The sequence below is a fragment of the Pelophylax lessonae genome, assembly GCF_965119305.1.
Source record: "Pelophylax lessonae genome assembly, chromosome: 4".
NCBI classification, from domain to species: domain Eukaryota; kingdom Metazoa; phylum Chordata; class Amphibia; order Anura; family Ranidae; genus Pelophylax; species Pelophylax lessonae.
This window is the reverse complement of record NC_138771.1, coordinates 214,949,100-214,975,132: the sequence shown is the minus strand read 5'-3', so window position 1 is coordinate 214,975,132 and position 26,033 is coordinate 214,949,100. Positions and strand designations below refer to the sequence as shown.

Here is a 26,033-nt window from a genome sequence, read left to right as displayed (position 1 = left end):
GAGATGGTGGATCAGATTTATCGTGGGGTCATGTATTTGTGCGATGCGGCTCTTAATGAGGCCCCTTTGGCGATCCGCCTGTCCAGTGTCGCTGTGGTTAACCGTCGCTTAATCTGGTTAAAATGCTGGTCGGCTGACCAAAAATCCAGGAAGACGGTGGCTGACATCCCCTATGCGGGGTCTCGCCTTTTTGGAGAATCCATGGACGAATTGGTTAAAGGAGTCACTGGGGGTAAGAGCCCTTTGCTGCCCCAGAATGCTAAGGGCAAGTTTTTCCGCGGGAAGCGGGGCCCATCCTTTAAACCTGCTCCAGGGTCCTTTTGTCCCTTTAAGGCGCAGAGCAAGGGTAAACCCTACAAGGGCTAAGGTAGTCAGAAGAAGCCCTGGTTTGGCAAGCAAAAATCCAGCCAGGCCGGTGTGGCGGCTCAGTCCGCCTCTGCCTGAAAGGGCGCCCTCACCCGCTACAGGGGTGGGGGGACATTTGCGCGGTTTCCTACAACCTTGGCTGCTCCGAATCACGGACAGGTGGGTTCAGGGTACAAGATTGAATTTCTTTCACGGCCGGCAGACAGATTCTTTCCCTCAAATCTTCACTTGACCCCAGGGCGGTTACAGGACCTACATCAGGCGGTGCAGGATCTTCTCTCTCAGGGGGTGATTGTCCCGGTGCCTCATCGGGACATGTTTCAGGGTTTTTATTCAAATCTGTTCACTGTGCCCAGAAAGGAGGGTAAAGTGCGTCCGATTCTGGACTTAAAAGCGCTGAACCGATTCGTGCACGTTCGAAAGTTCCGCATGGAATCACTCCGCTCGGTGGTGGCCTCCCAGAATCCGGGGGGAGTTCCTGGCCTCTGGCACATCCCCATTTTCGAGGGTCATCAGAGGTACCTTCGATTTGCTATCGCGGAGGAACATTACCAGTTTGTGGCGTTACCTTTCGGTCTCGCTTCGGCTCCAAGGGTCTTTACCAAAGCCTTGGCGCCTGTTCTGGGCCTGTTGCGGGCACAGGGCATTGTGGTCTTGGGATATCTGGATGATCTCCTGTTAAGATCGAGTGCCAGTCAGAGCCTGCTGCGCGATCTGTCCACGACGGTCCAGACGCTTCAGGAATTCGGTTTGACAATCAACATTCAGAAGTCGACCTTGTTGCCTTCGGTTTGTCTCCCGTATCTGGGAATGGTTCTGGACTCTGCTCTAGCAAAGGTGTTCTTACCGGAGGACAAGCTCCGGACCCTACAGAACGAGGTCAAGTCCCTCAGGGACAACAAATCCTCATCGCTCAGGACCTGTATGCGGTCCCTGGGGTTAATGGTGTCGGCCTTCGAGGCGATATAGTTTGCACAATTTCACACGCGCTCTCTTTAAGCGGAAATCCTTGCCAGGTGGGACTGGCTACCTCAGTCTTTGGACCCGAGAGTGTCTCTGAGTGGCCAAACCAGAATGGATCTCTTGTGGCTTCAGTCCCCTGGGGTGTCAGACGGAAAATCCTTCCGGCCAATTCTGTGGACGGTAATGACCACGGATGCCAGCCTGTCGGGCTGGGGTGGCGTTCTGGGCAACCTGTCTGCCCAGGGCACTTGTTCGGAGGAGGAATCCTCCCTTCCGATAAACATATTGGAATTGAGAGCGATCAGGCTGTGCCTGATCCATTGATCGGATCGTCTTCAGGGCCGTCCTGTACGGGTGCAGACGGACAATGCCACTGCGGTGGCTTACATCAACCCAGGCGGCCCAGGAAGTGACCAGTATTCTGCCTTGGGCCGAGACTCATGTCCCGGCGATATCGGCGGTTCACATTCCGGGTGTGGAGAATTGGCAGGCCGACTATCTGAGCCACCAGACCCTGGACCAGGGGGAATGGTCCCTACACCCAGAGGTGTTTCAGATGCTGTGTGCGAAGTGGGGGTCCCCAGATGTGGATCTGTTCGCGTCTCGGCTAAAACACAAGGTGGAAAGGTTCGTGGCAAAAACGTGCGATCCTCTGGCACTGGCAGACGCCTCGGATGCGCTGGTGGCGCCTTAGCGTCAGTATCAACTGATCTATGCCTTTCCTCCGATTAAATTGTTGTCCAGATTCCTTCACAGGTTGGCCTCGGAACAATCACGGGTGATTCTGGTGGCGCCGGACTGGCCTCGCCGGTCCTGGTACGCAGACATCGTTCACCTGGCCGTAGAGCCTCCGTGGGGGCTGCCAATGCGAGAAGATCTGCTGTCCCAGGGACCGATCTTCCATCCTGCTTTACAGTCGCTGGCTTTAACGGCCTGGCTGTTGAGAGCCAGGTCCTGAGAGACGGGGGTCTCTCCTCAGAGGTCATTCCTACTTTGATCAAGGCTAGAAAAGCCTCTTCTGGTAAGATTTATTACCGTATATGGAAAGCTTATTTTGCCTGGTGTGAGTCCAGGGGTTTCTCTCCTCGTGCCTATTCGGTGGCGAAGGTGTTGGCTTTCCTCCAGACTGGTGTGGACCAGCGTCTTGCGTTGGCCACGATTAAGGGCCAGGTCTCTGCACTGGCTGTTCTTTTCCAGCGCCCTGTTGCGTCTAATTCCTTGATTCGCACCTTTATTCAAGGTGTGCGTCACCTGGCTCCCCCTAGAAGGGAGCCCTTGCCTCCATGGGACTTGAACTTGGTTCTGTCCGTGTTGCAGCGTTCCCCTTTTGAAAACATCGGGGAACTTTCGTTACCCATGCTATCTAAGAAGGTTGCGTTCCTGGTAGCGATCACTTCTGCTCGCAGAGTGTCGGAATTGGCGACGTTGTCCTGCCGCTCCCCTTACCTGGTGGTTCATAGGGATAAAGTGGTCTTGCGACCTAATCCGTCCTTTTTGCCAAAGGTGGTTTCGGAATTCCACCTGAATGAGGATATTGTTTTGCCTTCGCTTTGTGCGAATCCTAAGCATCCAAAGGAGGTTGCCTTGCATTCCTTGGATGTTGTCCGGGCGATCAGGGTTACCTGTCGTCGACTGAATCCTTTTGAAAATCGGATTCTCTTTTTGTCCTTCCTGAGGGACCTCGGAAGGGTATGGCTGCGTCTGCATCAACCATTGCCAAATGGATCAGACAGACCATTGTACAGGCCTATTCGTTGCGGGAATGGGTTCCTCCCTTCCCTGTCAAGGCGCACTCTTACCAGGTCGATGAGTACGTCCTGGGCCTATCTGCATCAGGCTTCGGTGGCCCCAGGTGTGCAAGGTCGGTGCACACTTTCTCAGAATTCTACAAAATTGATGTTCTGGCGTCAGCTGATGCTTCCTTTGGCCGCAAAGTTCTCTGTGCGGCAGTTCCATAGGGAACCCTGGTTTTATACGGGTTCCTAGCTGTTAGGGTTGTTTTCCCCTTGGTTATTTGTTTTCCTGGGTTGTTGCTCATGTTGAGCCCTTTTTTGTTACCCAGAAGGTTACCTTCTTGTACATGTAAGGTTCCTTTCTCTGATATGGGTACTGCGTTGCTTTTCTGGCGGTTGCGTTGCCCACCCCTCATGTCTACACTGCTTTGGGACATCCCCATAAGTGAAGACTGTGTGAATGGGCGGCGACTGTCGGAGGACGTAAGAGAAAACTGAATTTTTGTAAAATCTTACCGTAAAATTCCTTTCTCTGAGTCCTCCGACAGTTGCCGCCCCGGCCCCTCTTTTTGGGGTCTTTATGTACACTTTCACTGCTTGCGACCAAACTGAATTGGGATGGCTATTGCAGGGGGGTATTGGACTAGAAGGAAAGCCCCCATGGGTGTGACTATGTAGATTTATTGTTCTTTTACAAGTCTTATGCCTAGAAACTCCTGTGGAGATGAAGTCAATACCCATAAGTGAAGACTGTGTGAATGGGCGGCGACTGTCGGAGGACTCAGAAAGGAATTTTACGGTAAGATTTTATAAAAATTCAGTTTTTTCCCAACCATGTGTGGTAACCCTAAGAATGAAAAAGAAATGAATTGTCATTGCTTGGATGTGAGGAGGTGCCTCCTCACTTGTCTATAGAGGATCAGGGAGTTTAGGAGTTCTATTCATCTTCTGATCCTCTACTCTGGACCAAAAAAAGGACTGCAGGCTTCAAAACCTTCAATCTCTAGGTGGGTTAGACAAGCCATTAACATTGTCTTATGAGATTGCAGGTGTTCTGGTTCCAGCAATGCTGAAGCCACACTCTACAAGGGCACTGGCAACATCCTAGGCTAAAAAAAAAAAAAAAACAGGAGCTTCCTGGGAACAGATGGTCCAGCCATGACACTTTTCTGAAGCATTACCGTCTGGCGGTAAGGTAAAAGCTGCTGTCTCAGCAAGATCTAGCCTTTGGCTGAAAAGTACTGCAGGCAGTGGTCCCACCCTAAAGTAGGCTGGTGTGGTTTCTTTATTATCCTCTCATATGTTGGCCGTCCTGGAAGGTGTAGAGAGAATGCCTACCGTTAGTGTACTGGTAACGGTATTTCTTCAAACCTTCCAGGATGGCTGGCCTACTTCCTGAGTAAAATAAGGTAAATGGCAACTGGTGAGTGCCTAATGGCTTATAAATCTCTTGTGTATTGGTTGTGGAAGCTACTTTATTACAACTGAGGGACAAGGGAAAGGGTGGGGCCTTTTAACAAGCTGTAAATTGATTGTGTTTCCTATGGGGAGGAGCCACCATCTCTCATATGTTGGCCGTCCTGGAAGGTTTGAAGAAATACCGTTCCCAGTACACTAATGGTAGGTATTTAAATAGCTTTTCCTGTGAGATCTACAATCCACTGCCGGACTGGGTGACCCGATGGATAATCTAGATCCAGTTGTCACTCCAGTCTGGCCAGCGAGAGCGAGCAGATCAAAGCTCCACGCTAGGTTGGCCATGACATAGCCCCACCAGATGGGGGCCGGCCTGCGAGTTATTTGCCTCGGGAGGTCGCATGCGTCGTTCCTCCTCGCCCACAGCCACCCCATTTTGATGATGAGGAGCTTCTGTCTAGAGCTTTATCCCACCTGGTTCCTGGTATGGTGAGTAGGCTTTTGGGGTGGATGCGGGCCCCTCCCTGAAACCATCAGACCCCTGGGTTCTCTCCTTCCTGTTAGGCCCCCCTCTGGGACGATCAGACCCCTGGGTTCTCTCCTTCCTGTTAGGCCCCCCTGTACTCTGGTGGTCCCTGTGGGTCATCTAGCCCCCCATCTATTCCCCACCCCCCATCTATCCCCCCCGCACCTTCTGGGGTAGTGTGGTATTCTGGGCTTTTTCTGGGGCTGGGGCACTGTGCTGTAACTGTGGTGGGGGCAGGGGGTACGCAGCTCGCAACAGGCCTATCGGCTGAGGGATGGGACTGTACCTGGTGGTGCCTCCTGCCCGGGTTCCTCCTTCCTTCTGGTGCCTTTCCTGGGCCCCAGGGATCCCTCCTGGGTCCCTGGGAGCCTCGCGGGGCCGCCATTTTGTTGTGGCCTATTTTGTGTATAGGCCAGCGGCCATATTTGTGTAGTCCAGTGGCCAGCAGCCATATTTGTGTAGTCCGGCGGCCATTTTTTGTTGGTCCAGCATAGGTATCAGCGATGCCATTACAGAGGAGTCACTGGGCAGCAATTTCGGCTGTGGGTGCCTCTCCTTGTCCCCTGGTGGGTCTCTTCCTTTCCTGGATGCCGCACATGAAGTGTAGTTTATCCTGGTGCTGCCGGTGCCTGTCTGGTGGGGTCCTCCCTCTCTCTGCTGCAGGATCATGGGGTGCTCGGTTGCTGGCGATCGGTTGGTGTTACCAGCGCGGTGGGGATGTCCCTTAGTAGCGTTTGACACTTTTTGTATGGGTCCCCTTATTTACTCATGAAATCTTTGGAGCACATTTCCCCACTTGACTCCCCTCTCAGAGGCTGCAGGGCCCTCCGGGTCCCAACCTTCCATTGATACACTGACAGCGGTCCTGGAGTCCTTTGTGTCCTGGGAGGAGGTGAGGTGACTTTTGGGCAGGGAGCTAGTAAAAAGCACCCCACCTCCCCCTGCCTCATATGTCTCCTCAGATCCTGAATGTGATTCGGCCGCTGCAGACGTGGCCCACCCTGCAGCCACGTGCCCTGACTTTTCAGATAGTGAGGATGATTCCTCCGCTCCTGTTGCTGTGCACGAAAAGGCACTAGTGGAGACCATAATTGTGTCTGTGTGTGAAAGGTTGAGGATGCAGCTGAAGCTGTGGTGGAGGTGCCTGTCCCCTTACAAGTCGTCTAGAGCAGCAAAGAGGTTTTCTTTTCCCTCCTATTTTGACAGATTTGTCGCAAAACAGTGGGAATGTCCTAAACGCCCCTTTGTGGTTCCTAAACGCTTTGCGATGAGGTACCCCTTTGAACAGTCCTTCCTTAAAAAGTGGACTGTTCCACCGGTGGTGGACCCCTTGGTTTCCAGGATTAAATAGGTTGACCATGATCCTGGTTGGGGAATCGCTGGCCTTTAACCGCTTGCCGACTACTCACAGTATATTTACTGTGGCAGTCAGTCCCGGCCAGGCAGAGTGACGTAGGTCTACGTCGCTCGCCTGTCACTCCTTCTAGAGCCAATAGCGGGCAAGCACGCGCCCGAGGCGCGCGCCCGCCTCGGCTCGTTCACGGAGGAGTGCGGGAGTGTGACTGGCGGACCCGATGTCCGCCGGTCACACTACGATCGCCGGTACAGCGGGAGAAAGACAGAGCGGCTTATGTAAACAAGCCGCCTGTCAGTTCTCCCTGTGTAAAAATGAAGATCACACGGTTCTACTATGTAGAACCATTGATCTTTGTTTTTACACCAATAGCAATGTCCCTACACAGTTAGAAGCACGCCCCTAGGACACACTTAACCCCTCCCTGTCCAATACTGTTAACCCCTTCCCTGCCAGTGTCATTTTTGCAGTAACAGTGCATATATATAGCACTGATTACTGCAGTTATGTCACTGGTACCCCCAAAAGTGTCAAATGTCAGTCAAGGGTCCGATCTGTCCGCCGCAATGTCGCAGTACCGCAAAAAAATCGCAGATCGCCGCCATTACTCGTTAAAAAAAAAAAACACCAAAAATTTCCCTTTGTTAGTAAACGCGATAACTTTTGCGCAAACCAATCAAAATATGCTTTTTGCGATTTTTTTTTTTTCTACCAAACATAGCGTAAAACAAATTGGCCGAAAATGTTAAAAAATTTTGATTTTTACATTTTTTTAGGGGGGGAATTTCATATAAAAAAAGTGAAAAATATTGTTATTTTTGCAAGAATTACGCTCTTTTTTTGTTTATAGCGCGTGATCAAAAAATCGCACAGGTGATCAAATACCACCAAAAGAAAGCTCTGTTTGTGGGAAAAAAAGGACGTGAAATTCGTTTAGGTTCAGCGTCGCACGACCGCGCAATTGTCCGTTAAAGTCACGCAGTAAAAAATCGCAAAAAACCCCCTGGTCAGGAAGGGGGTAAAATCTTCCGGGGCTTAAGTGGTTAAGGATCCGGCTGACAGAAAAGCAGAGGGTGTGGCCCGCATTATGTTTACTGTTGCTGGTTCAGCTCTTAAGCCCCGTACACACACACAGATCGTCGTCATACAAATGTTCGTCTTTTCTCCCCGGGATGTCGGTGTCTGTTGAAAAGTGCAAAGACAGCACAAGGACAGCACAAGAATTTTGTCCGCAGACTTCAGCTGACTGCAGAAGTGATGTCATGTAATGGTTAACTTTCCCTGTGTTTTTTATTTTCTGAGCATGCCCAGTCTTGCAAATCTGCGGTCTGTCGGCTGATTTCTGTACTGACAGGCGAACAATCGTCCGTTCTGGTGTCTGCAGACAAAAATTTTCATGTTTGCAAGAAAGACTCTTGTCCGCGGATTGTGTGCAGACAGCTGTCGGAGGCACCATACTAACACGCGTACAATCGGCAGATCTTTCGTCCGCCGACGTTTGTATGACGACGATCTGTGTGTGTGTACGGGGCTTTAGGCTGGTCTTTACCATTGCCCTGGTGTCGCAGACTCTGACTGAGTGGGCAAAACTTCTATGCTATGACCTGGAGGGTGAGCAGCTCCCCCCTGCCTTTGCTGAGCTGGCAGACCAGTTAGTCACGGGGGTGCAGTTTATCTGTGATGCCTCTTTGGATGCTGCTCCCCTGATTTCTAGACTGTCTGTTTCAGCAGTGATACTTAGGCGCGGTTTGTTACCTAAGTGTTGGTCTGTGGACCAGACCCCAAAAAAGGCCTTAATTGATCTACCTTCTCAGGGGGGGGATCGCCTGTTAGGGCTACCCTGGATGACATCATTAAGAGCCTCACGGGGGAGAGTACTTTTCTTCCGCCGACTGGTAAGGGTAAGGAACCTCGTTGTAGACATGGCTCATCTTTAGCCCACGTTTTTTCGTCCCTCAGGGTCCGCTGACTATGGTTCAAAGCCTTTCAAGGCCTCTTTGGGAGGATCCAAGAGACCTGGGTCTGGCAAGCCAAGAGCGGGATTCTCCAAACCTGTGGACAAGGCTTCCTCAGCAGGAAGGTGCACCCTCACCCATGCTTGGGGTGGAGGTGGGGGGAGTCTTCGTTACTTTCCAGGCCTGTGGACCTCCTTGGTGCAAAACAAGTGGGTCCACAAAGTGATACGGTCCGTCTTCAAGATCGAGTTTTGTTCTTACCCTCCAGTAAGGTTCTTTCCTTGCAATGTGCACCTATCCCCAGAATGATTGTAAAACTCCATTTCTCCATCGTTCATCGACCAACACCGCTCCATCTAGTCAGAGACTATAGGCTATGCTCCTCCTATCAGGAATAAGCACTGGGCAGGAAAAAAGTTTAACCACACCTATCAGGGCTGTTCCTGAAGGCATAACCCCACAAACCGTGCTATCATCAAGCAGTTTTTTTCTGCCTAGTTTAAGGAATAGGACCTAGCTTCCTGCTGGGACTGCGGTCTTAGCTATTATGAGAACGTTTTTTTTTTTTCACTAGTTTGGTTCCTGAGGACCAAGATCCAGTGGAACTACAAGCAACAGCCGGCTGAGGTTTCGCACTGGATAATCTAGATCATTAAGGTTTCCCAGCCTGGCCAGCGAGCATGAGCAGATTATAGTCCAGAACTAGGCCTCACCACGACAGTGCCCCGATGGTTGGAGACGAGCCTGTAAGTGGACCGCCTCACTGGGACGCACACGACCTGGAATGCACTTCCCCTTGGCTGACAACACCCCCCATCCCGGGTGGGAGGTGATCTGTTTCGGAATGGCACCCACCTGGTACTGTGATATGGTGAGTAAATTGTCCCCCCACAAAAACCCTGGTGGTCTGGGGGGGGGGGGGGGCAGACGTGGACTCCTGCCTGGAATAGCCAGACTTTAGGGGCTCCCTTGGTTCCCTTGGCACCTCGGAGGACTAGTCCTGTGTACCCCTCGGCATTCCCCTACCCCTAGCAGGTTTTTACCTTGAGGGGCGGTAATAATACGGCCATTGTGGCGTTTGAGGGAGGTGACCTGTCCAGTTTGGGTCCCTGGGCAGGGACCTTCCGATGCCTATTGTTCTGGGCCCCCTTTTGGGGGTCCTGGAGAACGCATGGCGCACCGTAGGGGCTGCCATTTTTGCTGTGGATCATGATTTTTATATTCCCATTAGATTAGATATGGGCAGCCATTTTCTATGATCCCCCCATTGAGAATGCATGAGTGGCAATTTTCCTGGGGTCCATAGGCATGTGTGATGGCTTTTTAAATATAGAGGCTGAGTTTTCTCTTAGTGTACAGTCAGTGTCAGTTTTGTTTTTGCACAGATCGTGCTGGAAGTCTCCCCTGAGGTCTGGTAAAGTTTTCCTGGGGTTCCCTGTGGGTTTTTCTTCATTCACTCTATTATCTTTATAATAACCAGGGCCTTGGGCCTGATGGTATCAACCTTTGAGGCGATTCTGTTTGCTCAGTTCCATACCAGACCTTTGCAAAGGGAGATTCTTGTCAAATGGAACAAGGATCCAAAGTCCTTGGACTCATTGATTCGCTTAAGCCACAACACAAAGTCTGCTCTGTTGTGGTGGATTCAGTCTCCTGCACTATGCCAGGGCAAGTCCTTCCTCCTGTTTTGGATGGTGGTGACCACGGACACCAGCCTATCGGGCTAGGGCATGGTGCTGGGGAAGCTCTGTGCCCAGGGTACCCGGACAATGGAAGAGTCAAAACTACCGATAAATGTTTTGCAGCTCAGAGCAATAAAGCTCTGTCTGAGCCATTGGACGACTCGTCTGCAGCATTGTCCGGTTTGGGTTCAATCAGACAATGCCACAGCTGTGGCTTACATCAATCACCAAGTGGGCACCAAGAGTGTCTTGGCAGCCAAAGAGGTGGCTGAGATTCTGGACTGGGCAGAAAAATGTATTCCAGCCCTCTCTGCTGTACACATTCCAGGTGTGGAGAACTGGCAAATGGATTAGCTGAGTCGTCAGGTGTTGGATCAAGGGGAGTGGTCCCTGCACCCGGAGGTGTTTTATCTCCTGTGTTCGGTGGGGGACTCTCGAGGTCGATCTGTTTGCTTCTCGCCTCAAGGTTGATGGATTCATAGCCAGGTCTCAAGATCCTCTGGCCAACGCCACAGACGCTCTGGTGGCTCCTCTGGGTCAGTATTGGCTAATTTATGCCTTTTCTCCCTTGAAACTCATGCCAAGGCCTCTGCACAGGATAGAGGTGAAAGGGATTCCTGTCATTCTGATGGCTCCGGACGACTGACCTCACCGGTCTTGGTACGCAGACCTTGTAAGGTTGGTCGCCGATGCTCCTTGGAGACTTCTCAGGGAAGTTCTGCTGTCTCAAGGTCCGATCTTCCATCCTGCTTTACAGTCGCTGGCTTCAACGGCATGGCTGTTGAAAGCCAAGTGTTGAGAGATAGAGGTCTTTCTGACTGATTCCTACGCTACTGAAGGCTAGGAAGTCGACTTCTAGGAAGATATATCATTGTACGTGGAAATCGTATTTCTCTTACGTCCTCCGATAGTCGCCGCCATCTTCATATTCGTCACAATGGGGGTATTAGACTTTGCTCCGAAGGAGTAGCTAGGCAACAGAATATGTTAACATTAAAGCTTTTAACATATCCCACCCCCAGGGGGTGGTCCCCGCAGTCAATACCCTCCTACTTCCTGCATCCATATCTCAGTTTCAATGTCTAGCTTGTCAGGAGTAGCTGGATCTCTCTATGCTGGGGCTTTTTGCCTCAGCCTTTCTCTTCTTTTTTGATTTTTTTGTTTGAGTTTTTCTCTCTCTTTATTTAGCTGTTCTTTTTGTCAGCATTAGTTAGTTCTTCTGATGAAGAGGATTCGTGCGGGCTGGGTCTCGGGCTGATCCCCCCTGGTCGCAGGTCGTGGGTCAGTGGCTTCCCAGCCTGCCTTCGAGTGTTCAGCCAGGTAACGCTACTGGCACAGTGAACGACCCATCCCTGTTCGGTGCAGGGATGATTGGTGAGGTGGCTACCTCACTGGACGCTGTGCGGTTTCTTAACCCCGATTTTGTGCGTCCTGGATGCGACTCTCCCTGCCTCATGTGCAGCGGCTTGTTCGCCTGTGCGGGTTCCCCACGCCATTAAGAGGTAAGTGTATCTATGTGGGGACCTGTCTGTCGGGGGGGTGTCAGTCTGGGACTGTGTAACCTGCCTTTGTTCACACCGTTTGGCTCCCTATCGCTCTGGCTGCACGCTGTGGGCTGCAGGGGGGGGCTGTGTGACATTGTCTGTGTCAGCCTGTGTGAGGTGTGAGGCACGATACCGATACATGTTTGGGGCACGATACAGCGATCGCTGCGGCGATCCGCCATGTTTTTTACATGTGTGGTGTTATATGCATCACAGTAGTGGGGGAGCGGCGGTTTCGGCGCCAAACGGCGCCATTTTGACTGCGCTCGCTCCGGCCGCATGTTTTCACTGCGGGCGGCCATTTTCTTGTAGCCTTCCATAGGCTTTAATAGAGCGCCCTGATTTCATCACTTCCTCTTTCCTGGGTGCACCGATCGAGGCGGCAGCAACAGCAGGGGTCTCTTCAGGTTTTATCCTTCTGTTCTTCCTATATCCATTGCCTGTGTTCAGTTTTGTCCCTGTGGGGGTCTCATTGTGTGTGTGTGCGGTAGGCTGCGCTCGCCACGCTTGTTAAAGGGGCAATTAACCCTTTATTCTCCGGCATATTTTTTTGGGGCAATGGATTCTCAGGAGGGCAAATTTCCTGCCACCTTGGTGGGAAGCCAGGGGACTGCTGTTTCCCCCCCAGGGGGGGATTTAGCCGAAGTGGTGGCTAACCTTGGTGCTCAGGTGCAGATGCTGGTGGCTGCTCAATCCACTAAAAGACCCAGAGTTTCTGTTTCCTCTGATTCTGAGGGTGATGGTGATGGGGCTGCTATGGCTGGGGTCTCCTTATCGGGGTCCCGTTCCTCCCTGGATCTCGTGGGGTCCGAGGTGGAGGCGGAGGTTGAGGGGGTTGATAATTCTCCCCCTGGCTCGCCTGAAGAGCTTGCAATCATGGATGAATTGGTTGCTTCTATAAAACAAACGCTGTGTCCTCCTGCTGCCCTGGCGGCTTATGGGACGCAGAAAAGACGCAAGACATCGCAGGTCTTTCCCTGCACTGATGATTTTCAGCGCGCTGTTAAGGAACAATGGCGCAATTTACGCAAGCCTTTTGCTGTGCCAAGTAGGTTCAGGCTGCGTTATCCTTTCACGCCTGCCACTGATGAACGGTGGTGTGTGCCACCCCCGGTGGATCACGCGATTGCGGTTTTGAATAAATCCACTGTGATTCCTGCAGAGGATACTCCGGTGTTCCGAGATGCCACGGATAGGAGAATGGAGTCTCTTGCCCGTCATACTTATTCTGTTACTGGTTCGATGCTGAAAGCTCTGTTTGCCTCTCTTATGGCAGCCCAGGCTGTCGCAAGTTGGACGCAGGTGCTTAGGCGCGTCTTAGTGGCTGATTCGGCCTCACCGGCGACATTGGATATGGTGGATCAAATCCATCAGGGTGTCATGTATCTGTGTGATGCGGACTTGGATTTAGTGCTGTTGGCTGAACGTGTACAAAGCGTGGCGGTGTTGTCTCGCAGCCTGGTTTGGTTAAAGTGTTGGTCTGTGGACCAATCTTCGCGCAAGACCTTAGCCAATCTGCCTTATGATGGATCTCGCCTTTTTGGGGAATCCTTGGATACGTTGATAAAAGGGATCACGGGCGGTAAGAGCACTCTCTTGCCCCACTTCCCCAAGGCTAAGGGGGCTCCTGGTAAGAAACATACTAATTTTCGGCCTCCTCAGGGGTCCTTTCGTGCCTTTCGGTCGCACTACAAGGGCAAACCATTCAAGGGTCAAGGCTCCCAAAAGAAGCCGTGGTCTGGTAAACAGAAGTCCGGTCAGTCCGGACCCGCTGCCCATAACAATGCGGCCTGAAGGGGCGCCCTCACCCAGTTCTGGGGTGGGGGGACACTTGCTCGGTTTTCTTCAACCCTGGCTGGCCCGCGTGCGGGACCGGTGGGTTCAGGAAATCGTTCGATCTGGCTACAAGATCGAGTTTCTCTCTCGGCCAGAGAGCAGATTCTTTCCCTCAAATCTTCAACTGTCTCCGGAGCGTTTGCGGGATCTGCACCTAGCGGTGCGGGACCTGAGGGCTCAGGGAGTGGTGGTTCCGGTGCCTCATCGGGACAGATTTTGGGGGTTTTATTCAAATCTGTTCACCGTGCCCAGGAAGGAGGGCAAGGTTAGTCCAATTCTGGACTTGAAGGCTCTGAACCGCTTTGTGCGGGTTCGCAAGTTCCGCATGGAATCCCTGCGGTCAGTGGTGGCTGCCCTGGTTCCGGGGGAATTCATGGCCTTCATCGATTTGAAGGATGCGTACCTTCACATCCCGATTTTCGAGGGTCGCCAGAGGTACCTTCGATTCGCCATTGCGGAGGATCATTACCAATTCGTGGCGTTACCTTTTGGTCTCGCCTCGGCTCCACGGGTTTTCACCAAGGTGCTTGCACCCGTTCTGGCTTTGTTGAGAGCCCAGGGCATCTCTGTCCTGGGGTATCTGGACGACATTCTGGTTCGATCTGCGACCAGCCAGGGTCTGGAAAAGGACCTGTCCGTCACGATGCAAACTCTGCAGGAGTTTGGTTGGACGATAAATTTTGCAAAGTCGACGCTGAGTCCGTCGGTTCGTCTTCCCTACCTGGGAATGATCCTGGACTCGGTCCAGGCGAAGGTCTTCCTGCCGGAAGACAAACTCAGGACTCTTCAGGAGGAAGTCAGGTCCCTCAGGGACGTTCCGCACTCGTCTCTGCGGACGAGCATGAGATGTCTGGGATTGATGGTCTCGGCCTTCGAGGCGATTCCCTTCTCCCAGTTTCACACGCGGGGTCTCCAAGCGGAGATCCTGTCCAGGTGGGACGGGCTCTGGATCTTCAGATCTCGTTGAGCCATCGCACCAGAAGGGATCTTCTGTGGTGGCTCCAGTCCCTGATGGTATCGGGGGGCAAGTCCTTTCGTCCTATCTCATGGACAGTGATCACCACGGATGCCAGCCTGTCGGGCTGGAGTGGCATTCTGGGCGTTCTGTCCGCCCAGGGAACTTGGTCGGAGGGGGAGTCCTCCCTTCCGATCAACATTCTGGAATTGCGTGCGATAAATCTCTGCCTTCGTCGCTGGACGGACAGGCTGCAGGGCTGTCCGGTTCGGGTGCAGACGGACAATGCCACGGCGGTGGCCTACATCAACCACCAAGGGGGCACCAGGAGTGCCCGAGCGGCTCGGGAAGTGGCCGACATTCTGTCTTGGGCCGAGACTCATGTCCCGGCGATAACGGCAGTTCACATTCCGGGGGCGGAGAACTGGCAGGCGGACTATCTGAGTCGCCAGACCCTGGATCAGGGGGAATGGTCTCTCCACCCAGCTGTCTTCCAGATGTTGTGCGCGAAGCGGGGTCTTCCAGATGTGGACCTGTTCGCGTCTCGTCTGAACAACAAGGTGAGAAGGTTCGTGGCAAGGACGCGCGACCCTCGGGCAGACGCGTTGGTGGTCCCGTGGCATCAGTACAGACTGATGTATGCGTTTCCACCGATTCAATTGCTGTCCAGGTTCCTTCGCAGGTTGCAATCGGAACGCAGCACGGTGATTCTCGTGGCGCCGGACTGGCCTCGCCGGTCCTGGTACGCAGACCTCGTGAATCTGGCGGTCGACGCCCCATGGCGTCTACCTCTTCGAGAAGATCTCCTGTCTCAAGGGCCGATATTCCATCCTGCTTTACAGTCGCTGGCTTTGACGGCCTGGCTGTTGAGACCGAGGTCCTGAAGGCTAGGGGTCTCTCCCCTGAGGTCATTCGCACTTTGATCAACGCGAGGAAGCCTTCCTCAGGGAAGGTCTATTACCGTACTTGGAAGGCCTATTTTGCCTGGTGTGAGTCCAGGGGGTTTTCACCTCGCACGTACTCGGTTTCTCGAGTGTTGTCCTTCCTTCAAACGGGTGTCGACCAGTGTTTGGCGCTGGCTACGATCAAGGGTCAGGTGCCTGCGCTGGCCGTTCTTTTTCAACGTCCTGTGGCTTCTACCTCCTTGGTTGGCACCTTTGTTCAAGGGGTGCGGCATCTGGTCCCTCCTAGGAGGGAACCTCTGCCTCCTTGGGACTTGAATCTCGTTCTATCTGTGTTACAACGTGCTCCTTTTGAACAGATCAGGGAGATCTCGTTGTCTATGTTGTCCAAAAAAGTCGCCTTTTTGGTGGCGATCACTTCGGCTCGCAGAGTGTCGGAGCTGGCGGCTTTGTCCTGCAAGTCTCTGTATCTGGTCATTCACTTGGATAAGGTGGTCTTGCGACCTAATCCTTCTTTTCTTCCGAAGCGAGTTTCGGAATTTCATCTCAATGAGGATATTGTCTTGCCTTCGCTTTGCGCGAAGCCTAAACATCCGAAGGAGGTGAGGCTGCACTCTTTAGATGTTGTTCGGGCGATAAGGGTTTACCTTAAATCTACTGAGTCTTTTCGCAAGACGGATTCTTTGTTTGTTCTTCCGGAAGGTCCTCGGAAGGGCTTGGCGGCGTCGGCTTCTACCATCGCCAAATGGATCAGACAGACCATTGAACAGGCATATGCTTTGCAGGGAAAAGTTCCCCCTATGCCTGTGAAGGCGCACTCTACTAGATCTGAGTACGTCTTGGGCCTGTCGTCATGGGGCTTCTGTGGCCCAGGTGTGTAAGGCGGCGACCTGGTCGACCGTACACACTTTCACAAAATTCTACAGAGTGGATGTTCAGGCATCGGCAGATGCTTCCTTTGGCCGCAAGGTTCTTAGTGCGGCAGTTCCTTAGGGTCCCTTGTTTTGGACCCCTGGCGTTTTGGGATATGTTTTTTATCCCTGGGTTATTTGCTTTTCCTGGGTTGTTGCTCCTGTTGAGCAAGTTTTTTTCATGTTGCCCAGCTGGTTTCCTTCCTTTGGTAAGGTTCCTTTCTTTGATGTGGAGACTGCGTTGCCTTACGGCGCGGCTGCGTTTCCCACCCCTCATGTTTGCACTGCTTTGGGACGTCCCCATTGTGACGAATATGAAGATGGCGGCGACTGTTGGAGGACGTAAGAGAAAACTGAATTTTTGTAAAATCTTACCTGTAAAATTCCTTTCTCTAAGTCCTCCGACAGTCGCCGCCCCCGCCCCTCTTTTGGGGTTTGGTTGTATACTCTGCTGCTATTCCACTGAAACTGAGATATGGATGCAGGAAGTAGGAGGGTATTGACTGAGGGGACCACCCCCTGGGGGTGGGATATGTTAAAAGCTTTAATGTTAACATATTCTGTTGCCTAGCTACTCCTTCGGAGCAAAGTCTAATACCCCCATTGTGACGAATATGAAGATGGCGGCGACTGTCGGAGGACTCAGAGAAAGGAATTTTACAGGTAAGATTTTACAAAAATTCCGTTATTTCATGGTGTGAATCACTGAAGGTGCACCCTCACTTGTTTTCGATAGCTAGGGTCTTGGCCTTTCTGCAGAAAGGAGTTGAACAGCGGTTGGCTTTTGGGCACTATCAAAGACCAAGTGTCGGCTTTGGCTATATATTTCCAACGCCCATTAGCTACGCATGCTTTGATGCGTACCTTTTATACAGGGATTGTGCCATATGACTCCTCTGAGACGGTCCACGGTTCCCGCTACCGCCGTTGGATCTCAATTTGGTATTATCTGTTCTTCAAAAGCCTCCTTTTGAGAACATTCGGGAGATTTCTCTGCTTTCGTTGTCCCAGAAGGTTGCCTTCTTGGTGGCTATCACTTCCGCTCGCAGAGTATCTGAACATGTGGGGTTGTCCTGCCGCTCACCTAATCTGGTGATACACAGAGATAGATAAAGTGGTACTTCGACCTAATCAGTCGTTTCTTCCTAAGGTTGATTCTGATTTTAATCTGAAAGATGACATTGTGTTGCCTTCACTCTGCCCTAAGCCCAAACATTCTAAGGAATTTGCTTTGCACTCTTTGGATGTGGTTCAGGCGATCAGGGTCTATCTGGAGACCGCTGAGTCTTTTAGAAAATCAGACGTTCTTTTTTCCTTACCAAAGGATCTCGTAAGGGATTGGCTGCGTCTGCGGAGACAATATCCAGCTGGATCCGGCAGACGGTAGTTCAGTCTTATTCACTGAAGGGTCAGGTTCCTCCTTTACCGGTGAAGGCGCTTTCTACGAGAGCGCAGAATGCTTCTTGGTCTTTTCGCCATCAGGCGTCGGTGCTGCAAGTTTGCAAAGCGGCAACTTGGTCGTCTGTGCATACTTTTACAAAATTCTACAAAGTAGAATTTTTTTTTTTTGTTTCTCTTTGAGGGTCTTTTGTGTTTTCAGGGTGAGCTCCAATTGTTCCTGTTTGAGCTCCATGTTACCTGGTTGGCTAAGTTTAGTTTTTGGGGAGTTGCGTTTCCGTTTGCGTTGTCTTACCACCCCTCATGGATATACTGTTTTGGGACATCCCTATAGTCTCTGACTAGATGGAGCTGCGTCTGTCGATAAACGATAGAGAAAACTGAATTTTTGTAAGAACTTACAGTAAAATCCTTTTCTCTGAAGTTCGACAGACGCAGCACCCACCCCTCTTCTAAGTGAATGGGGTTTTTTCTATTTTAAACACTGCTTGCAAATAAACTGCTTGATGATAGCAGGGTGTGTGGGGTTATGCCTGCAGGGACAGCCCCCATAGGCGTGGTTAAGCTTTTTTTCCTGCCTAGTGCCTATTCCTGAGGAGCATAACCTATAGTCTCTGACTAGTTGGAGCTGCATCTGTCGAACTTCAGAGAAAAGGATTTTACTGCAAGTAAGTTCTTACAAAAATCCAGTTTTTTGGGCGGTGCAAGACCTGCTGCTTCAGGGTGTGATTGTCCCGGTTCTGACCTCGGAATGTTTTCAGGGTTTTTATTTAAACCTGTTCACGATTCCAAAGAAAGAGGGCAAGGTGCGTACAATTCTGGATTTCAAGCCCTAAACTACTTTGTGCGGGTACAGAAATTCAGAATGGAGTCTATTCACACAGTAGTGGCATCCCTACAAGATCAAGATCAAGGGGATTTCCTTGCCTCTATCGACATCATGGATGCTTAATTGCACATTCCAATCTTTGTCCGTCACCAGCGGTTCCTCCGCTTTGCTGTAGGAGAGTAGCATTATCAGTTTGTGGTGTTACTCTTTGGTCTCGCCTCCGCTCCTTGGGTCTTCACAAAGGTGTTGGCCCCGGTTCTGATGTTGCTATGTAAGCGGGGGATCACAGTACTTACCTGAATGACCTCCTGCTGCAACAGAGTCTTCTGCTGCTCTGGTGGACGATGTTGAGATCACTATACAGACTCCGAGGGAGATTGCCTGGCTTCTAAATTACCAGAAGTCTGCTCTGGTTCCCTCCAGAAAATTGGATTATCTGGGTCTGACTCTGGACTCAGCTCTAGCCATAGTAGATTGTTCCTTCCTCTGGACAATCTCCAGAAATTGCATGCTGCGATTTCTCTCCTGCTGTCCAGCAGATGGTCATCCTTCCGGACTTGCATGTGGGTGCTGGACCTGATATTTACCTTTTTTGAGGTGGTACCGTTTGCACAATTCCATATGAGTTCCCTGCAAAGAGAGATCTTGGCCAAATGGGACAGGTGCCCAAAGTCTCTGGACAATTGGATCCAGCTGAGCCGGGAAACAAAAGGGTCTCTGGTCTGGTGGCTTCGCTCTCCAGATTTTAGACAGGGCAATTCCTTTCTCCCCTTATATTGGACAGTGGTCACCACGGATGTCAGTCTGTCAGGGTGGGGAGGTATCCTGGGTCGGAGCTCTGCTCAGGATGTGTGGACACTGGAAGAGTCCAGACTCAATGTCCTGGAACGCTGAGCGATCAGGCAGTGCCTGAGTTACTGGACGGATCGTCTTCAGGGGTGTCCAGTGTGAATTCAGTCTGACAACGCCACAGCCGTGGCTTATGTCAATCACCAGGGTCGAACAAGAAGCATGTTGGCAGCGCCAGAGGTTGCCAACATTCTACAATGGGCAGAACACTTTCCGGCCCGCCACATTCCAGGGGTGGAAAACTGGCAGGCGTTGGACCAAGGGGAGTGGTGTCTTCATCCATATGTGTTTCTTGGCGTCTCAGCTCAACAAAAAGGTTCAGAGGTTTGTGGCAAGGTCACAGGATCCTCTGGCAGACTCAATGGATGTGCTGGTGGCACAGTGGGGCCAGTATTGTCTGATCTACGCTTTCCCCTCTCTCAAGCTTCTGCTGAGAATCTTGCGCAGGATCCAGGCAGAAGAGATTTTGGTCATTCTAGTGGCCCTGGACTGGCCTCGCCGGTCTTGATATGTCGACCTGGTGCGGCTGGTTCCTTGGAAGACTGCCTCTCAGGGAGGATCTGTTGTCCCAAGGGCCAATCTTCCATCCTGCTTTACAGTCGCTGGCTTTGATGGCTTGGCGGTGGAAAGCCAGGTGCTGAAGGCTAGAGGTTTGCATGGGTCAGTGATTCCGACACCGCTGAAAGCTAGGAAGTCTACCTCTAGGACAGGGGTAGTGAATTAAAATTCAAGGAGGTCCAGTCACTAAAATTTTCTTCTGGCCGAGGTCCGAATCTCAAGTCTGTGCCATGAGATTGTACGCTTCTGCTTTCCTTTTTTGGCGCTTTTCTTGTTTTCTTCACACACTCTGGTAATACTCTGTAAATGTCCCCAATAGTGTTCCCCCTTACATTAAGTGCCCCTACCAGATTGATTCTTTACATTGGGTCCCCCCATAAAAACAGTTGCCACTGTGGGGGTACCCCCCTATATAAGGTATTCCCATCAGAGTGCCCACTTACATTAGGTGCCATCATCAGAGTGCCCCCTTACGTCATTTGTCCCCATCAAATCAGGTTTGTCAATCGGAGTACTCCTTTACATCAGGTGTGCTCATCATAGTGCCCCCTTACATCAGGTGTCCCCATCACAATGCCACGTTACATCAGGTATTCCCATCAGTGTGCCCCCTTACATCAGGTGTCCCATCAGAATACCCCCTTAACATATGTGCCCATCAGCATGCCCCTTTTATGTTAAGGGGCACTCTGATAGGTACATTTTATGTTAATGGGCATGCTGATGGACACGTTGCTGTGCCCATCAGTGTGCCCCTTAACATAAAATAAGGGGCAGCAAACAATGACTGCATTTAAGATTGAGATAAGATAAAAAAAAAAGCACTACAGCAAGCTGACAATTAGCATTCTGATCCTTTGCAATGCCTCTTGCAGCCTTCAACCACACACAGCAGACATAGCAGGCACCAGATGTAGGCTTTAGACGGCGTTCTCCCATCAATCAGCCGCAGTGATCACTGCTTACTTCCTCCTTCACAGTGGTCACTGCTCCTACAGAGCTCCCCACTAGTTTTTCTTATACTGTGAATAGTGACCTATTTACACACTCCAGCTTGTTTTGCCGCATTTCCTGCTTCCTCCTACTACGACCTCACTACTCAGTGCCTCTCTCCCTTCCCACATGACATTTTCCCTACCTTACACAGACGGGGGAGGCACAGTAGCTCTGAATGGAGGACGGAAGCTGCAAGCTGATTGGTTGCTTGGACCGCAGCAACCAATCACAGGCTTGTTTACCTCAGTCAGCTTCCGTCCTACCTCCAGAACTGTCCCACCTCCCACTGTCGGCTCTGCAAAGATGAAAAGAGTGACGGCTGAGAAAAGAACAGGCTCTTAAATGGCACGACCGCTGCGGTCGGGTGGGAGAGTGATTGGGGCCGGACCTGGACCGCGGGCCACCATTTAGTGATGCCTGCTCTAGGATGATCTAACATCGTACGCGGAAAGCGTACATTTCATGGTGTGAGTTGCTTGGTGTTCGCCCTCGCTCTATCTCGGGGGCTCTGGTCTTGACCTTCCTTCAATTGGGGGGGGGGGGGGTTGAGCAGAAGATGGCTTTGAGTACCATCAAGGGCCAGGTGTCAGCTTTGGCCATCTTCTCTTCTCCCCTGGCCACACACTCCCTGGTGCATACCTTTTATTTAGGGGGGTGGGCCCTGGAAAGGACTGTCTTCTTCTGTGACCATTTCGAGATGGATCAGACAGAGGGTGATTCAGGCCTATTTGATCAAGAGTCAGGTTCCTCCTTTCCCTGCAAAGGCGCACTGTACTCGGGCCCTCAGTGCTTCCTGGGTCTTCTGTCATCAGGTGTCAATGATGCAGTTTTGCAAGGCGGCTACTTGGTCGTCGGTGCACACTTTTGCAAAATTCTATAAAGTCGATATGTTGACGTCTGTGAATCCTTCTTTTGGCCGCAAAGGTTTTGCAGGCTGCTGTTTAGAGGCTCTATTCCCTCTTTGGGGGAGTAATGTTCGAGGTGGGCTCCAATTGTTTTTTGTTAAACTCCTGCTAACTGTTGGGCTACGGTTTAGCCTTGGGAATTCTTTTACTGTCCCCACCCCTGATGTTTGACACTGCTTTGGGACATTGCACTTGTCAAGAATCTAAGGAGCTGTTTCCATAAATGAACAAAAGAGAAAATGGGATTTTTAACTTACAGTAAAATCAATTTCTCTGATCATTGACAGACACAGCACCCACAGGGGGCAGTATAACCCACTTGTAAATCTAAGAAGCTGTGTCCGTCAATGAACATCAGAGAAAGGGATTTTACAGTAAGTCAACAATCCCATTTTTTCCCTCCTGTTATTCAGCTGTGTTGGTTGTGACTATGTCCGAATAATAGAAAATTACATTTACATAGGCTATTCACAACAGTGAAAACACTATTCACAACATATAAGTAAAACACTTCAGAATACCTTACTTTAACGTCTCTGCTGTGCTGCCTGCTGGCTGGTATCCCTTATTTATGTCAAGAAATTTTTTCTTTAAAAATTCAGTGTTTTTGCCCTGCCTTCCAATCAGGTGCAAAATTGACACCTGTGTGTAATGTATTGCTTTTCCTAAGCACAATGATAAGGTTTTATATTATAGTATCGCCATTGTAAAAATCTACCAGACTTCCACATGTTTACATGGCAATCTTGGTTATATCCTGCATGGGGTTATTAAAGGCAGTACAGATTTAATAAATCTGATTACCTTGTTGATCCAGTTTGCTTAAGCTAAATGGCAATTTGCTGTGCAGCTTCGATCGTTAAGTAGTCCTAATTGATTTTTTTGAGTGCTGAAATTGAACTAGTACAGCCTGCTTAAACAAAGGGAAGTGAGTGAGCAGGTGGGATCTGCACAATTGGTTTTTCTTTTGGGGGGGGGGGTTGGGGGTTCATATGCTTCTTTATTTTAGGAGGTCTTTTTTTTTTCTTTTTCTTTTTTTTCCAAGCATATATTATATTTATTTAATATAGCTGGTTAGACATAAATTTTTTTTTTTTTTTGTTTTATAGTATTATCTGCTTCATGCAAGACCCAAGAATAAAGTGTCTTATTATATAATGTGCTGCAAATGCATGTTTGTTGAAAGGTTCATTAGACAGCCATTCGGAATGAATAAAACCGTATCACACCAGCTTATTTAATGTGCTTTGCCACGCGTTGCAATAAAGTGCATTGTAACGTGTATTGCTCTAAAGCCATGGTGTGAAGGGTTCACACTTTGTTTTAATTTACTCTCACATGTTAAAACATGTTAGAAGATTGTTTACTTGTCAGAAACGGATGCCCACTTTTAGGCTGCATTCACATGTCCGCTTATAATCGCGGGCAGAACCGCCGCGGTTCCGCCCGCGATTCGGAGATTTATTGCAATAGCCCCCCAAACGCCGAGCGATGTTGCCGCGATTTACGCCCCGCCGAATCGCGGCAACATAGCGCAAACAAAATCGCGGGACGCAATACGCTCCAAAAAAGTACAAGAGCTTCTTTGGAGCGTATTGCGTCCCGCGATTTTGTTTGCGCGATGTTGCCGCTATTCGGCGGGCGTAAATCGCGGCAACATCGCTCGGCGTTTGGGGTGCTATTGCAAATCAACGGGCAACGCTAGGCGTCCCGCGATTTGCAATAAATCTCCGAATCGCGGGCGGAACCGCCCGCGATTATAAGCTGACATGTGAATGCAGCCTAAATGAGTTTGTGTATTCTCCTTGTGCATACTCAAAACTTTTTTGTTTTAAATAGAATAAAGAGGTTTTGTCAGGTTTTACTGCTATCCATTTCTCTGTTAGAGAGATTTTCCTCACTTTCTGTTTCGAGGGAGTGAGGGAAAATCTGCAAAGGGAAAGCGGATCACAATAAAAAGCGGACATATCGGCCTATTCTGGCACTCCGCTCCTACATGTAAAAATCATTTTTTTTGCTAGAAAATTACTCGGAACCCCCCAAACGTTATATATATATTTTTAGCAGAGACCCTGGGGAATAAAATGGCGGTCGTTGCAACTTTTTAAGTCACACGGTATTTGCGCAACAATTTTTCAAATGCGTTTTTCTTTTTGGTATAAAAAAAATCGTTTCATGATTAAAAAAAAAACACTAAAGTTAGCCCAATTTTTTGGGATAATGTGAAAATGTGTTTTTTTTTTTTCGTTTAATTTTTATTTTTATATTTTTACACTTTTAAATTTCTGTTTTTGATCACCTATTCTTATTACAAGGAATGTAAACATCTCTTGTAATAAGAATAGGGCATGACAGGTACCCTTTATGGAGAGATGTGGGGTCTATAAGAAAAAAAAAAACGATCTCCACAGCAGTTTTTACAACTGCCAGGCCAGACGTGATGTCATAATGCCGCGCCCGGGCCTCCGAGTCATGGAGACTGCCGGGGACCATCTGGCAGCTGCCGGCATCATTAAGATATCTCTACCCAAAGTCTAGGACGTCCTTGGTCTGGAAGTTTTTTTTGTTTTAAAAAAAAGTCAGTTTTTTTTTTTGTTTAAAAATAACAAACATTTCATACTTACCTGCTCTGTGCAGTGGTTTTGCACAGAGCAGTCCAGATCCTCCCCTTCTTGTGTCCCTCGCCGGCACTCCTGGCCCCTCTCCTTCCCCCACAGCAAGCAGCTTGCTATGGGGGCACCTGAGCCGAGCCACTGCTCTGTGTGGTTATTCAGACAGGGAGCTTTGGCTCGGCCCCACCCCATCTCTCTCCTCATTGGCTCACAGACTTTTACAGCAGCGGGAGCCAATGGCACTTCACTGCTGTCTTAGCTAATGAGGAGAGAGAGTCTCGGCCAGCCAAGACTATCCTGCAACATCGCTGGATCGAGATGGGGCTCCGGTAAGAATTAGGAGGGGCTGCGCACAGAAGGTATTTTATACTAATGCATAGAATGCATTAAGATTAAAAACCTTTTGATTATTGAACCACTTTAACCTAACAAAACCATTTGCTTGAGCTACTTCCTGTGCGGAGGACAACTAGACATGAAGTGGAGGAATCTTTTTAACGGTGCCCATGAAGTTAATAAAACTCGAGTTGCTCTCTTCCCACTCAAGCCAAAATTAAAAAAAGGTTTGTGCTATAGATACACTGTCTTTGGGTCACCACCATCACTGTAATCTGTAACTTATGTATGTTTATTTGTAAGCAATAGTTTTCTCTTGATTTGCCACAATTCTAAAATTGTAATTTGTTTTTTAGGAAAGTAACTGTCCACAATTCTACAACCCGAAGCCACAGTTTATCCCAATGAACATGCAAACTACCATCACTTTTAGTGGGATGAATCTTGACCTTTTGCAGGTAATTGCGTGACACTTCAGTCCTTTCCATCTAAAGAGGTTTTCTTTTGTTCTGGATTTCCCCTTACATTCTGTCCTATTGTGTTTTTTTTTTCTCACTTTAATCCTTTCTGAACAAGCAGCATGCATTAGAATTAAAAGATTCAGGGGGATGAAGGTTTGTGCCTGAATCTTGAATTATTTTCACAGAAATCGGGAAAAGTTATTTTAGCAACCTAGGCACAGATGTTTCACTGGTCAAACAGTACAGCATTTACGCCACAGAGTTCATGGTTTCATGTTGGTGTATGGTCCATAAATAACCAGCAATGCCAATTATGACTTTGTATGTTTAGGTGGCTGTATCTTCTATGTTTAATGCTGTCTGTTTCTCATTCCCTTTTTTTTTTATGTAGTCTGAAACCTTTACTGCTGGTAACGATAACCCCAATCTAACGCTGAAGTCCCCTGTAAAGAAAGAAGGTGATACATTCTCACTCACCCTTCCACAGGTATGTGTATGGATTATAATTTATCTTAAGTGCAGCACCCCGTGGGTTATTTTATTTTTCCATTACTAGTGGAAATGCTCTGGAGATTTCAATACGAACACTGCGGAAGTGCGGGAGTTTGGCTGGTTTCAGAATTTTCAGAAGTTTACTCTGTCTCTGTCCACAAAGCTGGACTATCTGGGCCTGACTCTGGACTCGGCCTTAGCTAGAGTGCTCCTTCCTCTGGACAAACTCCAGAAATTGCAGGCTGCAATCCGCCTCCTGCTGTCCAACAGATCGTCATCCCTCCGGACTTGCATGCGTGTGCTGGGCCTGATGGTCTCTACCTTCGAGGGAGTTCCATTTGCACAGTTCCATACGAGATCCCCTCAAAGGAGGATTCTGCCCAAATGGGAGAAGACTCAGCAGTCTCTGGACAATCAAATCCGGCTGAGTCGGGGAACGAGTCCCTGATAGGGT

The 26,033-nt window shown here is 49.9% G+C and overlaps 2 protein-coding genes across 2 annotated transcripts in view; both read left to right on the top strand.

Moving 5' to 3' along the window:
- Positions 1-22,819, top strand: part of LOC309554570 (lamina-associated polypeptide 2, isoforms alpha/zeta-like) — a gene marked incomplete at both ends in the record, with an annotated part of 37,367 nt that extends 14,548 nt beyond the window's left edge. Inside the window, one exon of the mRNA XM_082256307.1 lies at positions 22,788-22,819. Within this exon, the coding sequence (XP_082112433.1) occupies positions 22,788-22,819 (32 nt within the window). The remainder of the gene's footprint in view (positions 1-22,787) is intronic.
- Positions 1-26,033, top strand: part of PLXNB2 (plexin B2) — a 560,635-nt gene that overhangs the window by 320,032 nt on the left and 214,570 nt on the right. Inside the window, exons 11-12 of the mRNA XM_082254716.1 lie at positions 24,983-25,084; positions 25,479-25,574. Of these exons, the coding sequence (XP_082110842.1) occupies positions 24,983-25,084; positions 25,479-25,574 (198 nt within the window). The remainder of the gene's footprint in view (positions 1-24,982; positions 25,085-25,478; positions 25,575-26,033) is intronic.